The sequence below is a fragment of the Eutrigla gurnardus genome, assembly GCF_963514095.1.
Source record: "Eutrigla gurnardus genome assembly, chromosome: 1".
Classification (NCBI taxonomy): domain Eukaryota; kingdom Metazoa; phylum Chordata; class Actinopteri; order Perciformes; family Triglidae; genus Eutrigla; species Eutrigla gurnardus.
The window spans coordinates 9,874,971-9,892,255 of NC_139915.1; the positions used below are offsets into that span (position 1 = coordinate 9,874,971).

Consider the following 17,285-nt stretch of genomic DNA (forward strand, 5'->3'; position numbering starts at 1 on the left):
GAATAGGGTGATACGGGGGGAGTCAAATGGTACCACTTGTGAGACAGCTGAAGTGAACACACACACACACACACACACACACACACACACACACACTGACAGCGCTCAGTCAAACTGGCAAAGAAATGACACTGAAGTCACGATGTGCAGCGTATACTGCAGGCGTTGTGTCGGATTAGACTCCATTGTGTGCTTTACTTATAGTTAATCTTAACCACACACTTCTCCCTCAGCAGGAAACAAGTTCTTCTGCCCAAATCACGCCCCCAGATCTGTCAGATGCCCCCCAGGCCTCTCCAAAACTACTGACCCAATTCACGTTTTTCACTTCCTTCCGTCTGTTTATCTGCAGTGCTGAATGGGAGCAGCCACTCTCCAACGTCGCTGAACGGTGCTCCGTCCACCCCTAACGGCTTCAGCAATGGGCCGGCAATGTCGTCGACCGCCTCGCTTTCCAACCAGCAGCTCCCCCCGGCATGCGGCGCCCGGCAACTCTGCAAACTGAAGCGCTTCCTGACCACGTTGCAGCAGTTTGGCAACGACATATCGCCTGAGATTGGGGAGAGAGTGCGCAGCCTCGTACTGGGCCTGGTAGTAAGTTGTCATTACGTTACATGTGGGTTTACTGCGATAACATTATCCAAAAACAGTACTCTATAGCCATTTATTCATTCAGAAGTTCCCTTTCCTCTATTGTTGTATCTACTTTTTATGAATGATGATAGTTAATTTAAAAACAAATTTATCTTGTACAACTATCAGAAAGTACGGCACCCCCTAGTTCCCCAAAGTAGATTTTTTTTAAAAGACACATACTTTCCAGGCCTTGTTCTAAAAGTCTTCTTCTAACTCTTCCTGTTGTCTTTGATAGAACTCCACTCTCACCATTGAAGAATTTCACTCCAAACTTCACGAGGCCACCAACTTCCCTCTGAGGCCATTTGTCATTCCCTTCCTGAAGGTAAATACTTGTGCACCGACTTTATGTAACATAAATCACGCCCGATGTCTTCATTAGACACACTCGGAGCTCACGGCTGCTGTCCATATGGCCGGTGTGTTAGTGTGTGTGTGCAGACACTGCATGTGTAGCTGTCCTCTGAGCTCCTTACTGTTCTGCCTCCAGACAGAAAGGGTTCCCACGGAGGAACCTATAGGTATAGTAGTGTTGACTGTACTTGTAGCACATTGTATAAAACGGTGTGCTTGTGAATGTCCATTGGAAGTGTTGCGTGAGTATGTCAGACCTCCTGGCTTGCGATGATTCTCCACGTCTGGGACATTGCATCAATGGCTGCTTTATATCAACCAGACAGGTCTCAGAGAGCTATTTGACAGCACTGACACACACACACACACACACACGCGCACACACATCAGTACACCCTGGAGAGAGAAAGAGAGAGACACATGGCAGAGGAAGGTGTCAAGGGACCTGTCTTATCTCATCCTGTCTCTTCATCTATCACATTCTTTTTTTTCTTCTGTTAGTAATCTGGCATCATTTCACTCTCACCTCATCCATTCTTTCTTTTTAGCTCACCTCCTGCCCACTTAACACTCTCCTCTACTTTTACACCGGCTCAATAAATCTATATCCTTCCTACATGGACTTATTTGTTCCTAATAATGTCTGTCTTCCCCTCTCTTTTTCACTGAAGGCAAACCTGCCCCTCCTGCAAAGGGAGTTGCTCCACTGCGCCAGGTTGGCCAAGCAGACTCCAGCTCAGTATCTGGCCCAACACGAGCAGCTTCTCCTGGACGCCAATGCTAGCTCCCCCCTCGACTCCTCTGAGATCATGCTGGAGATGAATGAGCACGGCAAGAGAAGGACTCCTGACAGGTTAGGGTAAGACAACATGCAAACGCAGGCTTCCGAAGCACATATACATTGGCACACACACACACACACACACACACACACAGACACACATTTATTTATGAATTATTTCAGGGTATTTCAGAAAGCCCAGTGACAAGAGGAGGCTATAAATCCTCTGTGCGGGAGGCGGAAGTCTGGACAGCCCCGATGCCAGGCTGGCTCTGCCAGCTGTCTGGGAGGGAGGGGTGAGATAAATACACTGTAGGAAATGAAAGAGAGTGACTGGGAAGCAAGGGAAAGAGAGAGGGAGAGAGACAGAGGAGAGTAGCGAAGTAAAGTTAATGCCCTCAGCACAACAAAGACAGACAGAAAGACCAACAGGGAGCTATGGCTTGCAGTTGTCCCACATTTCTCCCCGGCGCTCTGCTTTATTTACTAAGAAGATGAGACGGGGAAGTATCAGCTGGCACTTCCCTTTCTTGCCCTATTCCTTCCTCTCTTACTGGCGCTGTCCTTTTCTGATCTCTTCTTCACATCTCTCTGCCTGACCTACGGGCTCCCAACAGCAGTCCATATGTCATGGATGTGACCAGATGGCGACGTGCTGACCGTAACACTGAGCACTTCCTGTGCGGCGCGTGAGGAGGTGGTGGTTTGGATGGTGCTAGGGGTGGGAGCTGGACGTGCAGTCCCACTGTAATCCGCACACCTCCGCCTCTTGACCTGGCTTATACACAGCCAGAGAGGCTCGTGGGGGGGGGGGGTTCAGACTGGGGCAGGGCCTACATGGTGCCAGCTGTTCTTCTGAGCCAGGGATGTGTACGATTGTAGCCAACATACACAAATATACACGTGGATAACCAAAGTGCAAAAACACACATAATACTCACATCATCATCATCGGGCAGTGTTGCATTTATTCACCTTTGATCCGCAGGGTGATAGAAGAGTGATTTGCTTCAGAGCGCCTGGCTATCGCCATCTAGCTAAACAGATTAATATCAACACTCCCATTTAAACTGTCCAGATGGCTTGAAAACGCATCATCTCAAGCACAGATACACACACACACACACACGCACACACACACACTCACTCAAAGTATGCAGACAGAAATGAGTGTCACTAAACATCTGCCAAACACACAGCATTCAGCCCATATTGCCCCTTAAGCCCGAGAGCAGGGTGGGAGGGAGAGATACTTGCAATCTAAGAGTCGGCTGGGGGATATTCAGATTAAGTGCTTGAGACGCGGGGTGTACAGTTGGACATGGCTTTGTTTGATACATATGGCGTACAGCTGTGCAAAAGCTTTGGTGGAGCGTTGCCTTACTGTAACAGAACAACAAGCAGCGCTCAGCAGGGATATCTGGGTGTGAGTGTGTGCGTTTGCATATGTGGGAGTTGTGTGGAAGTGTGTTCCTCGCTAGACATTCCTTAAACGGGCATCGTCCGTGATACTAGATACTGTAATTGTTATGAGAGGTTACGGTAAACACAATCACAACCAATCAGACATCATGAAATTAATTGGTTTCTTTGACATATTTTTACGGCGGACGATTTGCCCATTAGTCTGATTTTTATAGCATTTGGGTCTTTGCTGGGGCATGTTTTCCCGAACTATGAAGTAATAGACTGGCATTGCCGTTCAGCCTGGCAAAGCCCTCGCACAGTTTTTCACATTATTCATTGTGGTCTGGCAAGGCCAAAGAATAGCTGGGGAAAGAAGTAGGCCGCACAAAAGTTATTTATTTCCCTTCGTGACATTGATGTGGTGACGAAAATCTGTTTCTGAATAAAACTGAGGTGAGAAATGAGTCGTGCAGATCCTTTTGTTGTAAACGAGGGTCGTCACGTAAGCATCGCAACGATTTCTGAGTGGTGTTTTTGTGAAGCAGCTGAATCGACTCTTGGGTGGATATTTGTTGAATAATGATGAGTGCGATAGCGTAAACAGAGCTAATGAGATGCAGTCTGCTTGTATAAAGGGCATTGCATATTAGCAAATATGTAAATACACAGACCTGTTTTGTTGTCGATCATAATGAAACCACATACCACATAACATCCCACTGTGCTGCAGGCTTTAGCCTGTGTCCAGTTAGACTTTCATCCCATGTTAAATTCTGGATGTTTCATGTATTTGTTCCCACAGTCATTTAATCCTTCATCTACTTTTACTCTATTCTGCTAACTGTGTGCGCTGACATTATCTACCACCTGCCTTCATTTCCTGAAAAGAAGAGTCATATAAGCTGAAATGCTTAATGGGCCTACATTGTGTACGACTATGTTTAAATCCAGTCCCACGTCCTCCTCTACAGGACCAAAGAAAGCTCCGAGAGAGATGGTTTGCACCCAGAGCACCTGGCTAAGAGGCCCTGCACCATCAGCCCCAGTCAACGCTTCAGCCCCAGCACCGGTCTTCCTGCTCACCCTCCACCCAACGGCCTCCCCACACACCCTCCCAACGGCCTTCCCCACCCGCCTAACCCCCAAGTGGGACCCCAACACTATCGCTTAGAAGACATGGCCCTGGCGCACCAATACAGAGACGCTTACAGACACAACGAGCACCGGGACGCCCGAGACCCCCGAGACCCCCGAGATCCCCGAGACCGGCACCGGCAGACAGGTAGGACGGCTAGGTCGGATACATCCACAGATCTACACTCCTCGGCTATGTGGTCAGACTGTGGGCTGGTGTATACGTAAGTGGGTTGTATGTGGAGAACAAAGGCCAGTTGTCAGTCCAATGTGATAATCCTTGTGGCAGCGTGTCTATATAAAGACCACATCCATACATGCCTATATGCTACTACAACTGTGACAACCATATATGCCTTCCTTCTGCTTTCCCAAAAGGAAAGAGAGGAATTCTCGGCCATATTGTCTCACTGATTAGACATGAGGCAATAGAATAGGCACATGTAGTGTTATTTTGTTTGAAATTCAATGTGGATAACTAGCTTGATGAATAATAAAATACAAGACAAAGAGGAACAAGTCCACCCCACTCCCAACGCAACTCTCATCCACACACACACACACACACACACACACACAGTAACAAATTGTAAGTGTGCGAATGAGTGTGTTTACTTTTATGAATCGATGTAAAAATCGTTATCAAAATCATGAAATGCATCCACTTCCCATTTGCCCAACATGCTTATAGCTAATAAAGTATCCACACCGTACTGTTTGAGTATTTTGCTTGCTTGGAGTCGTGTGATTATGTGCTGAATTTGTGTTTTATCTTTTAGCAGTGCATGGAGCCCGCCAAGAGGAGGTGATTGACCACCGTCTTACAGATCGAGAGTGGGCAGAGGAATGGAAGCACCTAGATAATGTAGGAATCAGCAGTTAGCAGTGTTAAATGTCATACACCTCTTTGTTTCATTCATAGCCATCATGAAGCAGTGGGGGGAGGGGGAGGGGGAGACTGAGAGGTCAGCACATGTTTTAAGTTCATTTTCTGAGTGTGCAGCTGACAGACATCTCACCTCAAGAGGTCTGTGTCAGTGTGGTGAATTAACAACAGGCAGACACCTATCTGGCTTCCCGGCACCCAACTCCATAAAGACAAAATCATGTTCACGAGACACACACACACACACACACAGGCGGACACGCACACACAGAAACAGGGCCCCAGATGGAGCTCAGGACCCAGCAGAGCGCAGCTCCAGCTGGGGAGAGCAGCTGAGACAAGAGCTGCAGTCATGGAGAGAACCGGCCAGGCCTGGACCCCTGCCAAATTAGAAACACTTCACTGAAATAAATATAGCTAGCTCAGGGGGGGGGGGGGGGGGGGGGGAGTGGAGAGACAGGGGAAAGTAGGCAGAGACTGAGAGAGGGAAAGATGAATGGGAATAATGATATGGATTGAATGTCAACCATGCTAAACCCATTCAGCAGACCGGGCCAGGTCTGGAAACGCAGGGCACCGTGGAAAAGAAGTGACACTGTTTACAATGGTGGGGGAGGCAAGAAAAGGGTTAGGAAATCCGATGAGTTGGCAGAGAACGGAGCAGAAGGGTGGAAGGAATTGGCTCAACTTTTTCATCAGCAGCCCAGCTGTTACATTATCGTTGTTGTAATGCTCTTAGACGTTGAAATTCACTGACAAGCACACGATCCATGAACGGTAGCACGCAAACACACACATCTGCGACGGCCGTATGTGGTTGTTGTGACAGATGAAAATAGTGTGTAAATTACGGAGTTCAGTTTCTATTGTTATTCAGGGGGACCCGGGCTGGGGGATGTTGCTAGAATATCCCGATATAGGTCATTTCATATACGTATCATGATATGTTTTCTGGTTGTTTAATGAATAAATATATGAAATAACCACACCGTGTGAATTAAATACTTGAAAGTCTTGAGTAATGAATATTTTCCTATTTTTTCAGAGAGCAAAATGAACAGCTTCAGTGTAATTATAAAGAAAAATATAAATACATACACGCTTCTTGTTATAATCAGTTTCGATGATGTTTTTGATCACAAAATATGATTTCATCATGATACGATTCCACTGAAAGCTGATAAATGATCGTTGTTCTAACTCCTTGATCTTTAATCCTGTCTCATTGCAGCTCCTGAACTGTATCATGGACATGGTGGAGAAGACGCGGCGCTCTCTGACAGTGCTGCGCCGCTGCCAGGAGGCGGACCGGGAGGAGATGAACCACTGGATTCGGCGCTACAGCGACGTGGAGGAGATGAAAAAAGGTGGGAGCAACGGACAGCACTGCCTTCCTCCTCCTCCTCTTCCTCCTCTTCCTCCTCCTACTCCTCACCACAACTCCTCCTCCAACACAGCTAGCAGCAGCGAGTCACTGCCCATAGGAACTTCCTCGGCTGCTGAAAGGCAGACAGGCAGACAGACAGGTAGACAAACGCACAACAGGGCATGTTTGCCAAAGCAAAACACTCACAGCGAGGTGGGGCTTATTTGAAATGCTGAAAATGCCTTGGTATTAGACACAAAAAGTCAGTTAGATCATCATATTTTTCTACAAATTTAAATATCTTACTCTCATACTGTGAAGCAATATAAATCCACTGGCAACATCCTGGATCTTAAATCAACTGATTACACCCTTATGCTGCCAGCATGCTCATTCATAATTAACATTTGAATTCACGTCATCCTCCAGAAATGGTTGAAAAAGTTGATGACAGTTTATTCACCGATGTTGCCACACACACACACATACACACACACACACACACACACACACACGCACACACACACACACACACACACACACACACACACATGCACACACACACACACACACATGCACACATAGGGTGTATTTGTCTCAAAAATAGAATTGGGAACTATAGGGCAGACTTGTGTATGTGTGTCTGTGTGTGTAAGTGTGTGTTTGTGTGTGTGTAATTGAGACTGAGTGTGTGTCTGCTTGTGTGTTGCAGAGATCCACAGAGACTTCTTACATAGGCCTCCCTCAGGATACCTGCCAGAGGAAATCTGGAGGAAAGCTGGTAAGAGCCAAGCATCCCCTTCTCTCTATTGTCTTCATGATTGACCTCACATAGACTAACAAAACACACACACACACACACACACACACACACACACACATTCAGTCACCGTCATCAGTCTTCACGACCCTCACCCTGGCCACAGAGACAGACAGAGCAGAGGCCTTACAGCTGTAGGTCCATCAGGGCGGAGGAGTGGAGGCCTTCTGTGTCATTAGGACTAAATGCCCTCCATCTGTCACCACTATGAAAGGCCACTGCAGTGAAAATGCAGTCACCTGGACCTCAGCGGTCTGCAGCAGCACAGACCAGGTCCGGAGCTTAACTGGTCTCCATTTAGATATACAGACAGAATCATCTAGATCCTGATGATTGTTTTTGGCTCAGTTTGTGGCCAAAGGGAAGCAGGTAGGAGTGTTGCATAGCATTGGGCCTTCTTCTACTCTGCATGTGAGATAGAGCCCATCCCACAACTCCCCCGTCCCAGCACTATTATGTTGCCGTCACACTCCAATACCCTGCGGAGGAAAGATGCTGGCTGCTGCTGTTGGCAAAATACTGTGCTGTATTTTCACCAGCAGAAAAAGCTCTTTTAATTGTAGTTTGTTTTTCATACAGGTACTCCAAGCATCCCGCTCTCCCCAGCACTGAAGCACCTGCAAACCAGGCAGGGTGAGTAACGTGTCTCACTCCCAGCGGTCTCACGCCAGTGTGTATGTGTTTGTGTGTATATATATATATATATATATATATAAATGTGAGCATGTGTCACCTCTATCTCAGCAGCCAGGTAGTCTGCCTGATACAGCTGCAGCACCTATGGCTTTTAATTAAAACCAGACACGTATTCACTGGTACGGTTCAGGTTGAGAGACTACAGTGCTTTTGAAAAGTACGATCTGAAGTGTGAAGAAGCAGACAGAAATAACACGTCTCAGGGACTTGCCAAATCCCCGTGGAATTAAAACGTTAATATTGCTGTCCCCGTGTTTTCCATTAAGTGCTAATTGCCCCAGCATCTGCTATGCAGTCTCCTTGATAAGAATTAATTAAATTTGCAAACTAATCTTAGTGGTGCATGCATTAGGCCAGATAATTGAGAAGCTTGGGATAATGCAGATAGTGTTTTGCAAAAGAGAGGGAAAAAAAGGGAGGAGGAGGAGGAGGAATGTAAGAAAATAAGAGTAGAAATGAAATGAAGGATAAAGGTAGAGAGGGAATGATGGGATGAAGGAAACCATTGAGACACGTGTCTGAGTGTGACTGTATGTTCACAGGATTGACAGAATATGAAAAAAAACAAAGAAGGAATCAAGCTCAGACATGCACGCAGAGATACTTCACATGCAGACACAGCCATGTGCATATACCCCCCCCCCCCCCCCCCCCCCCGGCTGCCTATCTCTTTGCACAGTAGTTTGAAACAAGTGGAGTGGAGTGGCGCTGAAAAGTGACAGTTATTTATGAGTTCCCTCCCAAACAAACACTGACTGGAGGAAATCGGCAGCAGTGGAGAGAGCTGTATCAGTCTCACCTCCCATTTGGCTGGTCTGACACACATGGGTAGCCACTTGTGTGTGTGTGTCAGTTATGTTTTAGTGTGTCAGGAGGCTGAGAAAGGATTTAATCTTTAAAGATGTCGCCGTCTTTCATGGCAGAAGAATGGTTTATATTTGGAAAGCTATTTCTCAGGTGTATAAAAAAAAAAAAGAAAAACAAAACATGTGCTGTATATTTGTTGTGCACCGTGAGGCCAGTAATGAAAGACGGCAAAATGTAATCACTCCTGCCTCTTACTGAGAGGAGACGCGGGGAAGTTCCTATTTTAGACTGCCATCTGGAAAAGAGTCTACACACCTGCCTGTTGTGAAAACACAGCCTCCTCACTCACACCGTTGTGCGCTTCTGCCGGAAGAACAAAAGGCCCTATGATCAAATCCACATCGTAGGAAGCCCCGCGGTGGGGAGACGCATGCCCACTGGTTGGGAAATGATTCACTTCTTCACTGTGAGATCGATCTAACAAATTCTGTTAAGATTGTTCTCATGACATGTTGACAATCATGCGAACAGGGAATCCCATGATGTTGTTTGTACAGCCAAGATTGTCACAAAACTTTGGAGACATCTGCTGTTGTCAGCGCGGGGAAATGACTGTGGCCAGACGTGTTGGAATTAATTATTGAAGTCTGGCTGTTTCCCTTTTCTGGCAGAAAGTATTAAATCTTGGATGATGTACATCTGTTCGCCGAGATACAACAAGATGGCAGCTTAAAGAGCCTCAAAGGATGACGGAGCAGGCACCATGGGACGGTGGTCGTAAGCACTAACACCTCTCTCTCTCTCTCTTCACAGAGGAGGCAGTGAATGAGGTCAAGCGACAGGCGATGTCAGAGCTGCAGAAGGCGGTGTCGGACGCCGAGAGGAAAGCTCACGAGATGATTTCCGTGGAACGCTCCAAGATGGAGAGGGCGCTGGCCGAGGCCAAAAGGCAAGCCTCTGAGGACGCACTAACAGTCATCAACCAGCAGGAGGACTCCAGTGAAGTGAGCATCACAGACCCCCCACTCGCACTCCACTTAATTCTCCTCTCACTTGCTCTTTAATTCCTTCCGCTGTCACTAACTCTTCGGCGCACTTTTGCCCCATCCATTACCTCTCACGTTGTTCCCGTTACCCTCTAAGTTGTCCCGTGTTGTGTAATCCACGCAGCTGGCTGCTCTTAGTTTGGTGCTGCACCATGTTGTCATCATTATTAGTAGAAGCAGCCCAGTTGTCTGTGTAAATAAAAGCAGACAGACCCAGATGGTTGGAGCAGAGTGCCAGACTGAGGTCATTACAGAGCATTTGACCACCACCTGCTGGTAACACAAACCAGTGGCCTTGGACCAGGACTTCAAGTGCTTAAATCAAATCCCCCTGCAAGGAGTAAAAAAAAAAAATGATGATCAGACATTATGAAAAAGTTATTTTAGGTTTCAATGTATATATTTATGTAAGAAAGAGAAAATGCTGCACTCTTCTGGGACTAAAAAGAGACTTATTTTTATCAACCCACTCTCTCCCCACTGTCTAACCAGAGCTGCTGGAACTGCGGGAGGAAAGCCAGTGAGACGTGCAGCGGATGCAACACGGCTCGCTACTGCGGCTCCTTCTGCCAACACAAAGACTGGGAGAAGCACCACCATGTCTGCGGTCAAGGCCTGCAGGGGATGCCAGGGGGCAGCAGCGTCCCCCTCGGCACCCCGTCCTCGGCGTCCTCCAGCGCGCCCCCCACCCACTCAGAAAGCACTCCCCCAGGAGCCTTGTCCTTGGCAGGCCAGAGCAGTATTGCGGGAGGGGCTGGCAGCGCGAGTGGAAGTGTCTCTGCCAGCCCCAAGGAGAGCAGTTCCAGCAGTGCCTCTCGCTCCACGACTCCAGCTACCCCGGCCCTATTGGATGCCACCTCTCGCTGACGTCTGACCCGTGTCCCTTCCCCGCATACTGATGCGACGGTGCCCACACTCCACACAAAACCAAACTGAGGAATTTTCATTGCACACTGCTTCCTTTCCTCCTCCCCTATTTCAGTCCTTATGTCCCTCTTATCCTGAGCTCTCTTCTCACAACCTGATGGTGGACTGACTCAACTGGTCCCCCTCCCCCCAAAAAAATACATTTTCTGTCTTTGTCTCTTCTACAACCGCAGCCACAAATACAAAGATTCCAGCCTGGGCTTCAGTGTAGTGGAAAAGCATGGAAAGTGTCTCCAATCGCTGTGTTCGGTCACAGAAACATATCACGTGTTTGCTGAAAACAGAAGCTTTGACTTGAAGATGAGACTGAGATGTGCCCTCAGTAATGTAAGCATGCATACTGTCCGCGTAAGGACAAGGGCTGTGGTAAGGCAACGTTGACGGGGGGGCGATGACTAGGCTGATTAGCACTTGGATCGGATTTCCCTTTAATTTAGCACCAATGAGAGAGCAGTACTCGGCCCTGAGACGTGCACTACCCGTGCAAACAGTTCACTGATGTGGCACTTATTCTACCAAGTGTCCTAATGGAGGGGACAGGCAAGGACAAAATACCTTTTTTTTTTCCAAATGGATGAGGGAAGGGGAATAACCTGTGATGCGATTAATTCCTCAGAAACACAGCTTAGTATTTATTAAAGGTTTCTTTCTGGCTTTAAGGGAAAATAAAGAAAAGTCCAAATATTCTAAATAAAGGATAGTAGTGATGATGATGCTGATGATGATGAAAACAATAATAATGATATGAAAGTAAATTAATTTAAAAAAAAAAAAACTGCTAACTACCTTGCTAGCGAGCCAAGAAAATCTACACCGGACTCACCTCTCTGCACCATTGTGAACCCAAATGAATTCAAAGATGAAAAATAACATGATCCAAACCTTTGTATTACACTGCCAAAGTGAGTAAGTAAGCGATAAGGAGAAGCACTCATCTTATAACCAAACGCAAAGCAACATCACCTCCTCAGCAGATAAGCCAGCCCTGAGAGGACCGGGCTGCAGAGAAGCTGCAGAACAGGACCCAGAGATAGTCAAACATTAAAAAAATAAAATAAAAAGAACTCGTGACCTGCTTTGATCTGCAGCTGCCTCCTGCAGTCTGGACAAAAACGACAGCGATTCCTCAGTGATGGCCCAGACTAGTGAATATGGACAATGCTGTGAACTTGCCTATGAGAAAGACTTAATGAAATGGATGGAAACCCTGCCACAGTGTGATTTCTTTTTTTTGTGAATGGTAACAGAGAGGGAAAAAAAAGAGGAAAGTAAAAGCTACACAGCCTCAAAGGAGATGAAGAGACGTACATGGCAATGAAGCTGCCAAAAACCTCAAAACAAGCTTGAAAACATTGTCCACGAAGGCATTGCATACTACAACGTATGATGAGAAGATTGTTTGTCCTTTTTTTTTTTAAGCTCCACGGAGATATTTCAAGGAATTGCTGTTACCTTTACATTCACTCCCTCCTTTTCCAAAGCATGATAAACAGATGAAAGAGCCTAGTAAAGGGCGGTGTAGACTTGGTTCTCCTCTCTCTTTCTACCTCCCCTCACCCCACACCTCCATTCTAAGCTCTTCCCCAATGACTTGACTCAAGTCTGCTCCTAAACTGCTTTGGACAGAGCCTCGGAGCAGTCACGTGGGAAGGGTTCAAACCTGCTTGTAGATATCGTTCCTATTTTCAAATTTCAATAATGTCTCTTGTCGCTGATGTCCACATGTGCTGCCCTTGTGTATATCCAGAAAGATGAACTTTGCTTTCGTTTTTTGTTTCCTTTCATTCTCCCTCCTATAAGTTTGGGCTGAGCAGTGAAGTCAGACCACGGAGGACACATGCTTGTGAGAGGAAGCCCCGCATTGTACTTATTGTTTGATTTGTTGTATCTATATTAATGAGATGAAACCCCCTCTTGTAGAATATTTTGTATTGCTCGCATTGTAAGACAGTGAGAGGACGGAGGTGCAATATGAAGAGAATTCAGCTACTGAATGGAACCTCAGCAACTGCCCATAGGGTGTCATATAATATAGATACATATAAATATATTTAAAGTAACATCAGTAACTTAATGTGAATGTACATAGTATTTAAAGAGGTCCAAAAATGTGTTTGCCAAATAACAGAAACCTTTAAAGTTTAATGTCCAGATTATGATTTTTTTCTCACAGTACATTTATTTCTCAAATTTATCAATCTTCCTTTTTTTTTCTCTCATACAAGTTAAACAATTTCAATTTTCACTCAAATCAAAGTGTCATGTGACCCAGAGTGGAGGAGACTGCTGGTGAAGCAGCTCCATACAGTACCACAATGCACGTATAGCTGAAACAGGATGAAAAACGGACTAAGGGTGGATGGACACGACAAGATTTCTAAATTCATTAATTAGGTCTTAATTTACAATATTTCAAAAATGTAATTTAATCTTCGTAAAATGATGCGATTGGAACTAAATGTTATGTCTTGTGTTTCATTCACCCCGGGTCAGTTTACATCCTGCAGGAGGAGACTCAAAGAAACCAAAATATGTTCAAAAGTACGGAAACAGAAGTGGGTTGCTCAGTTTCAAATTTAGCTCATTCACATGAAATTTAGGAATTGTCCAAATAGATATATCATGTCAAGCATTCTGTTGCTGCAGCTGTAGTGCCCCCCCCCCCCCCCCCCCCTCTCTCTCTTGGTCCTCATCAACCCATGTGTGTGTGTGTGTGTGTGTGTGTGTGTGTGTGTGTGTGTGTGTGTGTGTGTGTGTGTGTGAGGTTAGTAGTATTAATTTCCCCTAAGGTACAGGACAAGCCATTACTGTAGGATTAAGTGATATGCCAGCGTTAAGCTGCAGTCTCGAAGCTAATTTTGATACCCGGTGCTTTCTTGATCGATTTTTGTTTATCTGTAAAGAAGCAGGCCGAACATCAGCTGCACATCTGGGACGGGTCTTTATTTCCAGGCCAAGAGAGTAGCGTCACCTCTTTCTTTCCCCCAGCCCTTCACTCATGCTCCAGCAAAATGATTGGTAAACACAAGTCACACGCCCTTTACGTAAGCAACAGAACTGTAATATTGATCATCGTAAACCCTGGAATGTTGGCCTCAAAAAGTTGGACCAAACTTGTAAAAAAAGTGAGTGACAGAAAACTTTTTTGTCGACAGATGGATGAAGTGAATCATTTTATTTGGACTATCAGAGACACATAATTCAAGTGGGATAAGCTACACATCTGTGTGCAGCATTTATGTATGTGTGCTATGACTACCATGACATGGCGTTGACTTCAATCTTTTTGTATCATTTGCTCTTTCCCCCCTGATGTCTAATTCCTCCACTACAACCCAGACCACACTTCACACTAGCTACCTCCTGTGACCATACAGCTAACCGCCAGGAGAGGTTGACCTGGACTTTGAAAAGCTGGGCTTAAAGCAGGCATAGTAGTGCACATTCAAAAGCAATCATATCAATCTGTCTGAAAATGACAAGAGTGTTGAAAGGAATTGTCATTATTCATCATGTGGAAGGATATTTATTATTATACCTGTTTGATCCATAGGCGTGATCACATCCCACTAACCAAACGGATACTGCCGAAATTTAGTAATAGGTACACACACTGTCCAGTCAAACTCGCATATTACCAAACGGAACACAGAATCAACCATGACATGCCATTCGTTGTCCAAAACCAATAAAAGCACAGACCAAAGTACTTTATCGCCATAACAGGCTTTGACACCGTGTGTATCGACAGACCGGAAATAATGAGGTTAGAGCTCCACTACACCAGTTAACCAAAGTGTCTGAAATACACACAATCAGGGCACAAGAGCGAAGAGCATGCATAATGAGCCGGCTGAGTTCATGTGTAGAATTTTTATTCAAGCAATCAAAGCGCTTGTTGTCTACATATTGAATAGTGCTTCTGTAAAAAAAAATAAGAGAAGCATCTCCTCGGCCTACTGATTGCTTGTTCTTACAGTTATAAAGCCTTGCAGAGATACAAAATGAGTGCATGGTGTGTGTGTGTATGTGTGTGTTTGTGACTGGTGGTGTGGGTGTGTGTTTTTGTAAAAAAAAAACAAAAAAAAAACACAAAAAATCTTACCTTTTTCTTCTTGTCTCTCTACAAACTACTTGAAACTTTCAGAGCTTTAATGAAACATCCCCGACAGACTGTAGTGGCAGATCAATTCACAATACGTAGCACCAGCTTTGTGCAGTGAAATACCATGTTTGCGTTCAATCTCCGCATCCAAACAACATTAGAATGACAATTCCCTTCAACCCTTGCTTTGCTTGTGCCTCCTTGTCTGCAACTAAGCCCTCAGATAAACTAAACGAAGCCAAACCCAGTAGACCACTTATAAAAATGACCAAAATACAACCAAAAGTTACAACTTTTTCTTTTTTAGGTTTCACCTTGGTTCAGGTTTTTGTGTTTAGCACTTCAACACGGTGGATTGTGGGACATGAGGCGGCAGTCTGCAGAGGAAAGAGCAAACTGTCCTTCACTGAGATTCTCCCTCCTCATTTCATTGGACAGGACACACGAGAGCAGTGTTCTGTTCAGGGTGCGAGCTTCATTAAGTCCTGAAACAAATGAGATTCGTGCCGAGGTGTCATATCCTTTTCTCTGTGAAGATATTATAGATGGCAAACGCATAAGGGCTCTGCTGTTGTGAATATCCTCTGAGGGGTCTCCGAACACTTTACATCAGCCACTTTTCTTTTTCTTTAACTATGTACATGATATGGGCAAAACGCATGTTTTTTTAGAAAAGGCAAATATTAGCAGGTTGGCAGTTGTCTCTCCCTACCCCAACCAGTAACTCTACCAATGACGTTTTTCAAAGCTCATCTGATGCGATGGTGACATGTCCTTCCTGTGAAACAGGCACTGATGAATAGCTACAGTAGGAAGCTAAAGTGGCAAACAGTGGATATAGCACTTGTTTTCCCCAAAGCCATGGCTCAGGATGGTCCTGTTTTTACCTTTACATAAATTGAAAAAAAAAAAAGGTTTATGCTTTTTTTTTGTGTGTAGGGAAGCATTCTATACTGTATTGTGCAATACATTATTACGGAAAAAAACATGTTTCTGTAGGAAAGGTTGGCGCTTTGAAGATCTTTCTCTTTTTGTTTGATTTCCCTCTTCAAAAAGGTCCTGTTGCCGTTTTTAGATGAAGTTAACTGTGCCAGAAGAATTCAATTCTGATTTGTATTTATTTCTTGCATGCTTTCCTCCCTGTTGCTAATACCGCTCTTTAACTGTTCGCTCTGTTGGATGTGTGAAGCTGTAAAACATTCTAATTCAGGTTATTGTCTGTGTTGAATAATGTAACTGTGTAATTAAAACATGAAATGAAGTATTCATCACTCTTGTTGCTTTTCTTCTTGAAGTACATATTGTGAGACTACCAACCCCAGAAAAGGAGAATGATCCTTTGTTATTGAATCACCTGCACAAAGGCATTACGTAAACGTCATTCCCTCATGTCTACAGAAATATAATAGCAGCATAATTCACGTACTGAAACACCAATATAATTGTTGATTTTAAAATGTATTCTAACAGTCCCTACAATTTGGAAAAACAGTATGAAATCAATAATTACAGTATTTACAATTTGAACAATGCTTAGAGACATACATTCACACATCTCAAGTGAGTTCACCCACATCTTCTACTTCATCAAATTAATCTGATATAATTACATCTATTGAACTTTCTGGACCAAATTTCAAAGTTTTCCAGTATGTCAGACAGAATTTAGAGAAATGTGCAGAAAATGCACGTCTAGAATATTTCACTTTGATGAAATGGTGCAGTCATAAAAGTGTCAGTTTTAAGTGATAATTCAGTCAGCACAATAACCTGAATAAATTAATATATGAGATGTTGTTGGACAGAAAGGAATACTATGATTCTTCCAACCCTATTGGGGGAAATGGTCGGTTGAATACATTTTGCACAGTGAGGAAGTATCCTAAACTGTTTTCCTGTTCCCTCTGGTTTCCAATGTTACATTATTATTATTAAGGCTGCTGACTATTGATTAGTCCGCTGAGGTCCTTACCGATGCAGACTGCTAACTGGCCTGCTATACACAGCCACTTAATACTAATAGGCCTACTACTGTTAATACTACTTCTACTGTTAATACTACTAATACTACTACCCACAACAAATGCAGATGGAACCCAAAGGCCTTGTCTGTTCGAGATTTGACTGAAAATCATGAGCATGTTCCTACTCAATGTGTTAAGTGTCCCGAGATAACTTTTGTTGACACTATAAATAAAATTGAATTACATTTTTAAATAAATGTGGTCAAAACCTGCAGTAATTCTCACAACATATTTTCAAATCGGGTTATTTGGTTTTTCGTGCCTGTACTTCTTTCCCCAGAGTCTTTTTGAACACA

At 44.6% G+C, this 17,285-nt stretch overlaps 1 protein-coding gene across 7 annotated transcripts in view; it reads left to right on the forward strand.

Moving 5' to 3' along the window:
* cbfa2t3 (CBFA2/RUNX1 partner transcriptional co-repressor 3) overlaps positions 1–16,233 on the forward strand; it is a 50,574-nt gene extending 34,341 nt beyond the window's left edge. For 2 of the 7 annotated variants that reach the window (XM_084006180.1, XM_084006185.1), the window contains 10 exons: positions 353–594; positions 872–961; positions 1,662–1,849; positions 4,150–4,460; positions 5,092–5,177; positions 6,430–6,724; positions 7,277–7,345; positions 7,964–8,017; positions 9,701–9,891; positions 10,426–16,233. In XM_084006180.1, the coding sequence (XP_083862306.1) occupies positions 353–594; positions 872–961; positions 1,662–1,849; positions 4,150–4,460; positions 5,092–5,177; positions 6,430–6,724; positions 7,277–7,345; positions 7,964–8,017; positions 9,701–9,891; positions 10,426–10,800 (1,901 nt within the window). In that variant the 3' untranslated portion in view covers positions 10,801–16,233. The remainder of the gene's footprint in view (positions 1–352; positions 595–871; positions 962–1,661; positions 1,850–4,149; positions 4,461–5,091; positions 5,178–6,429; positions 6,725–7,276; positions 7,346–7,963; positions 8,018–9,700; positions 9,892–10,425) is intronic. The other 5 variants (XM_084006183.1, XM_084006181.1, XM_084006184.1 and 2 more) reach the window with 5 other exon arrangements.
* The last annotated feature ends 1,052 nt before the right edge of the window (positions 16,234–17,285 follow it).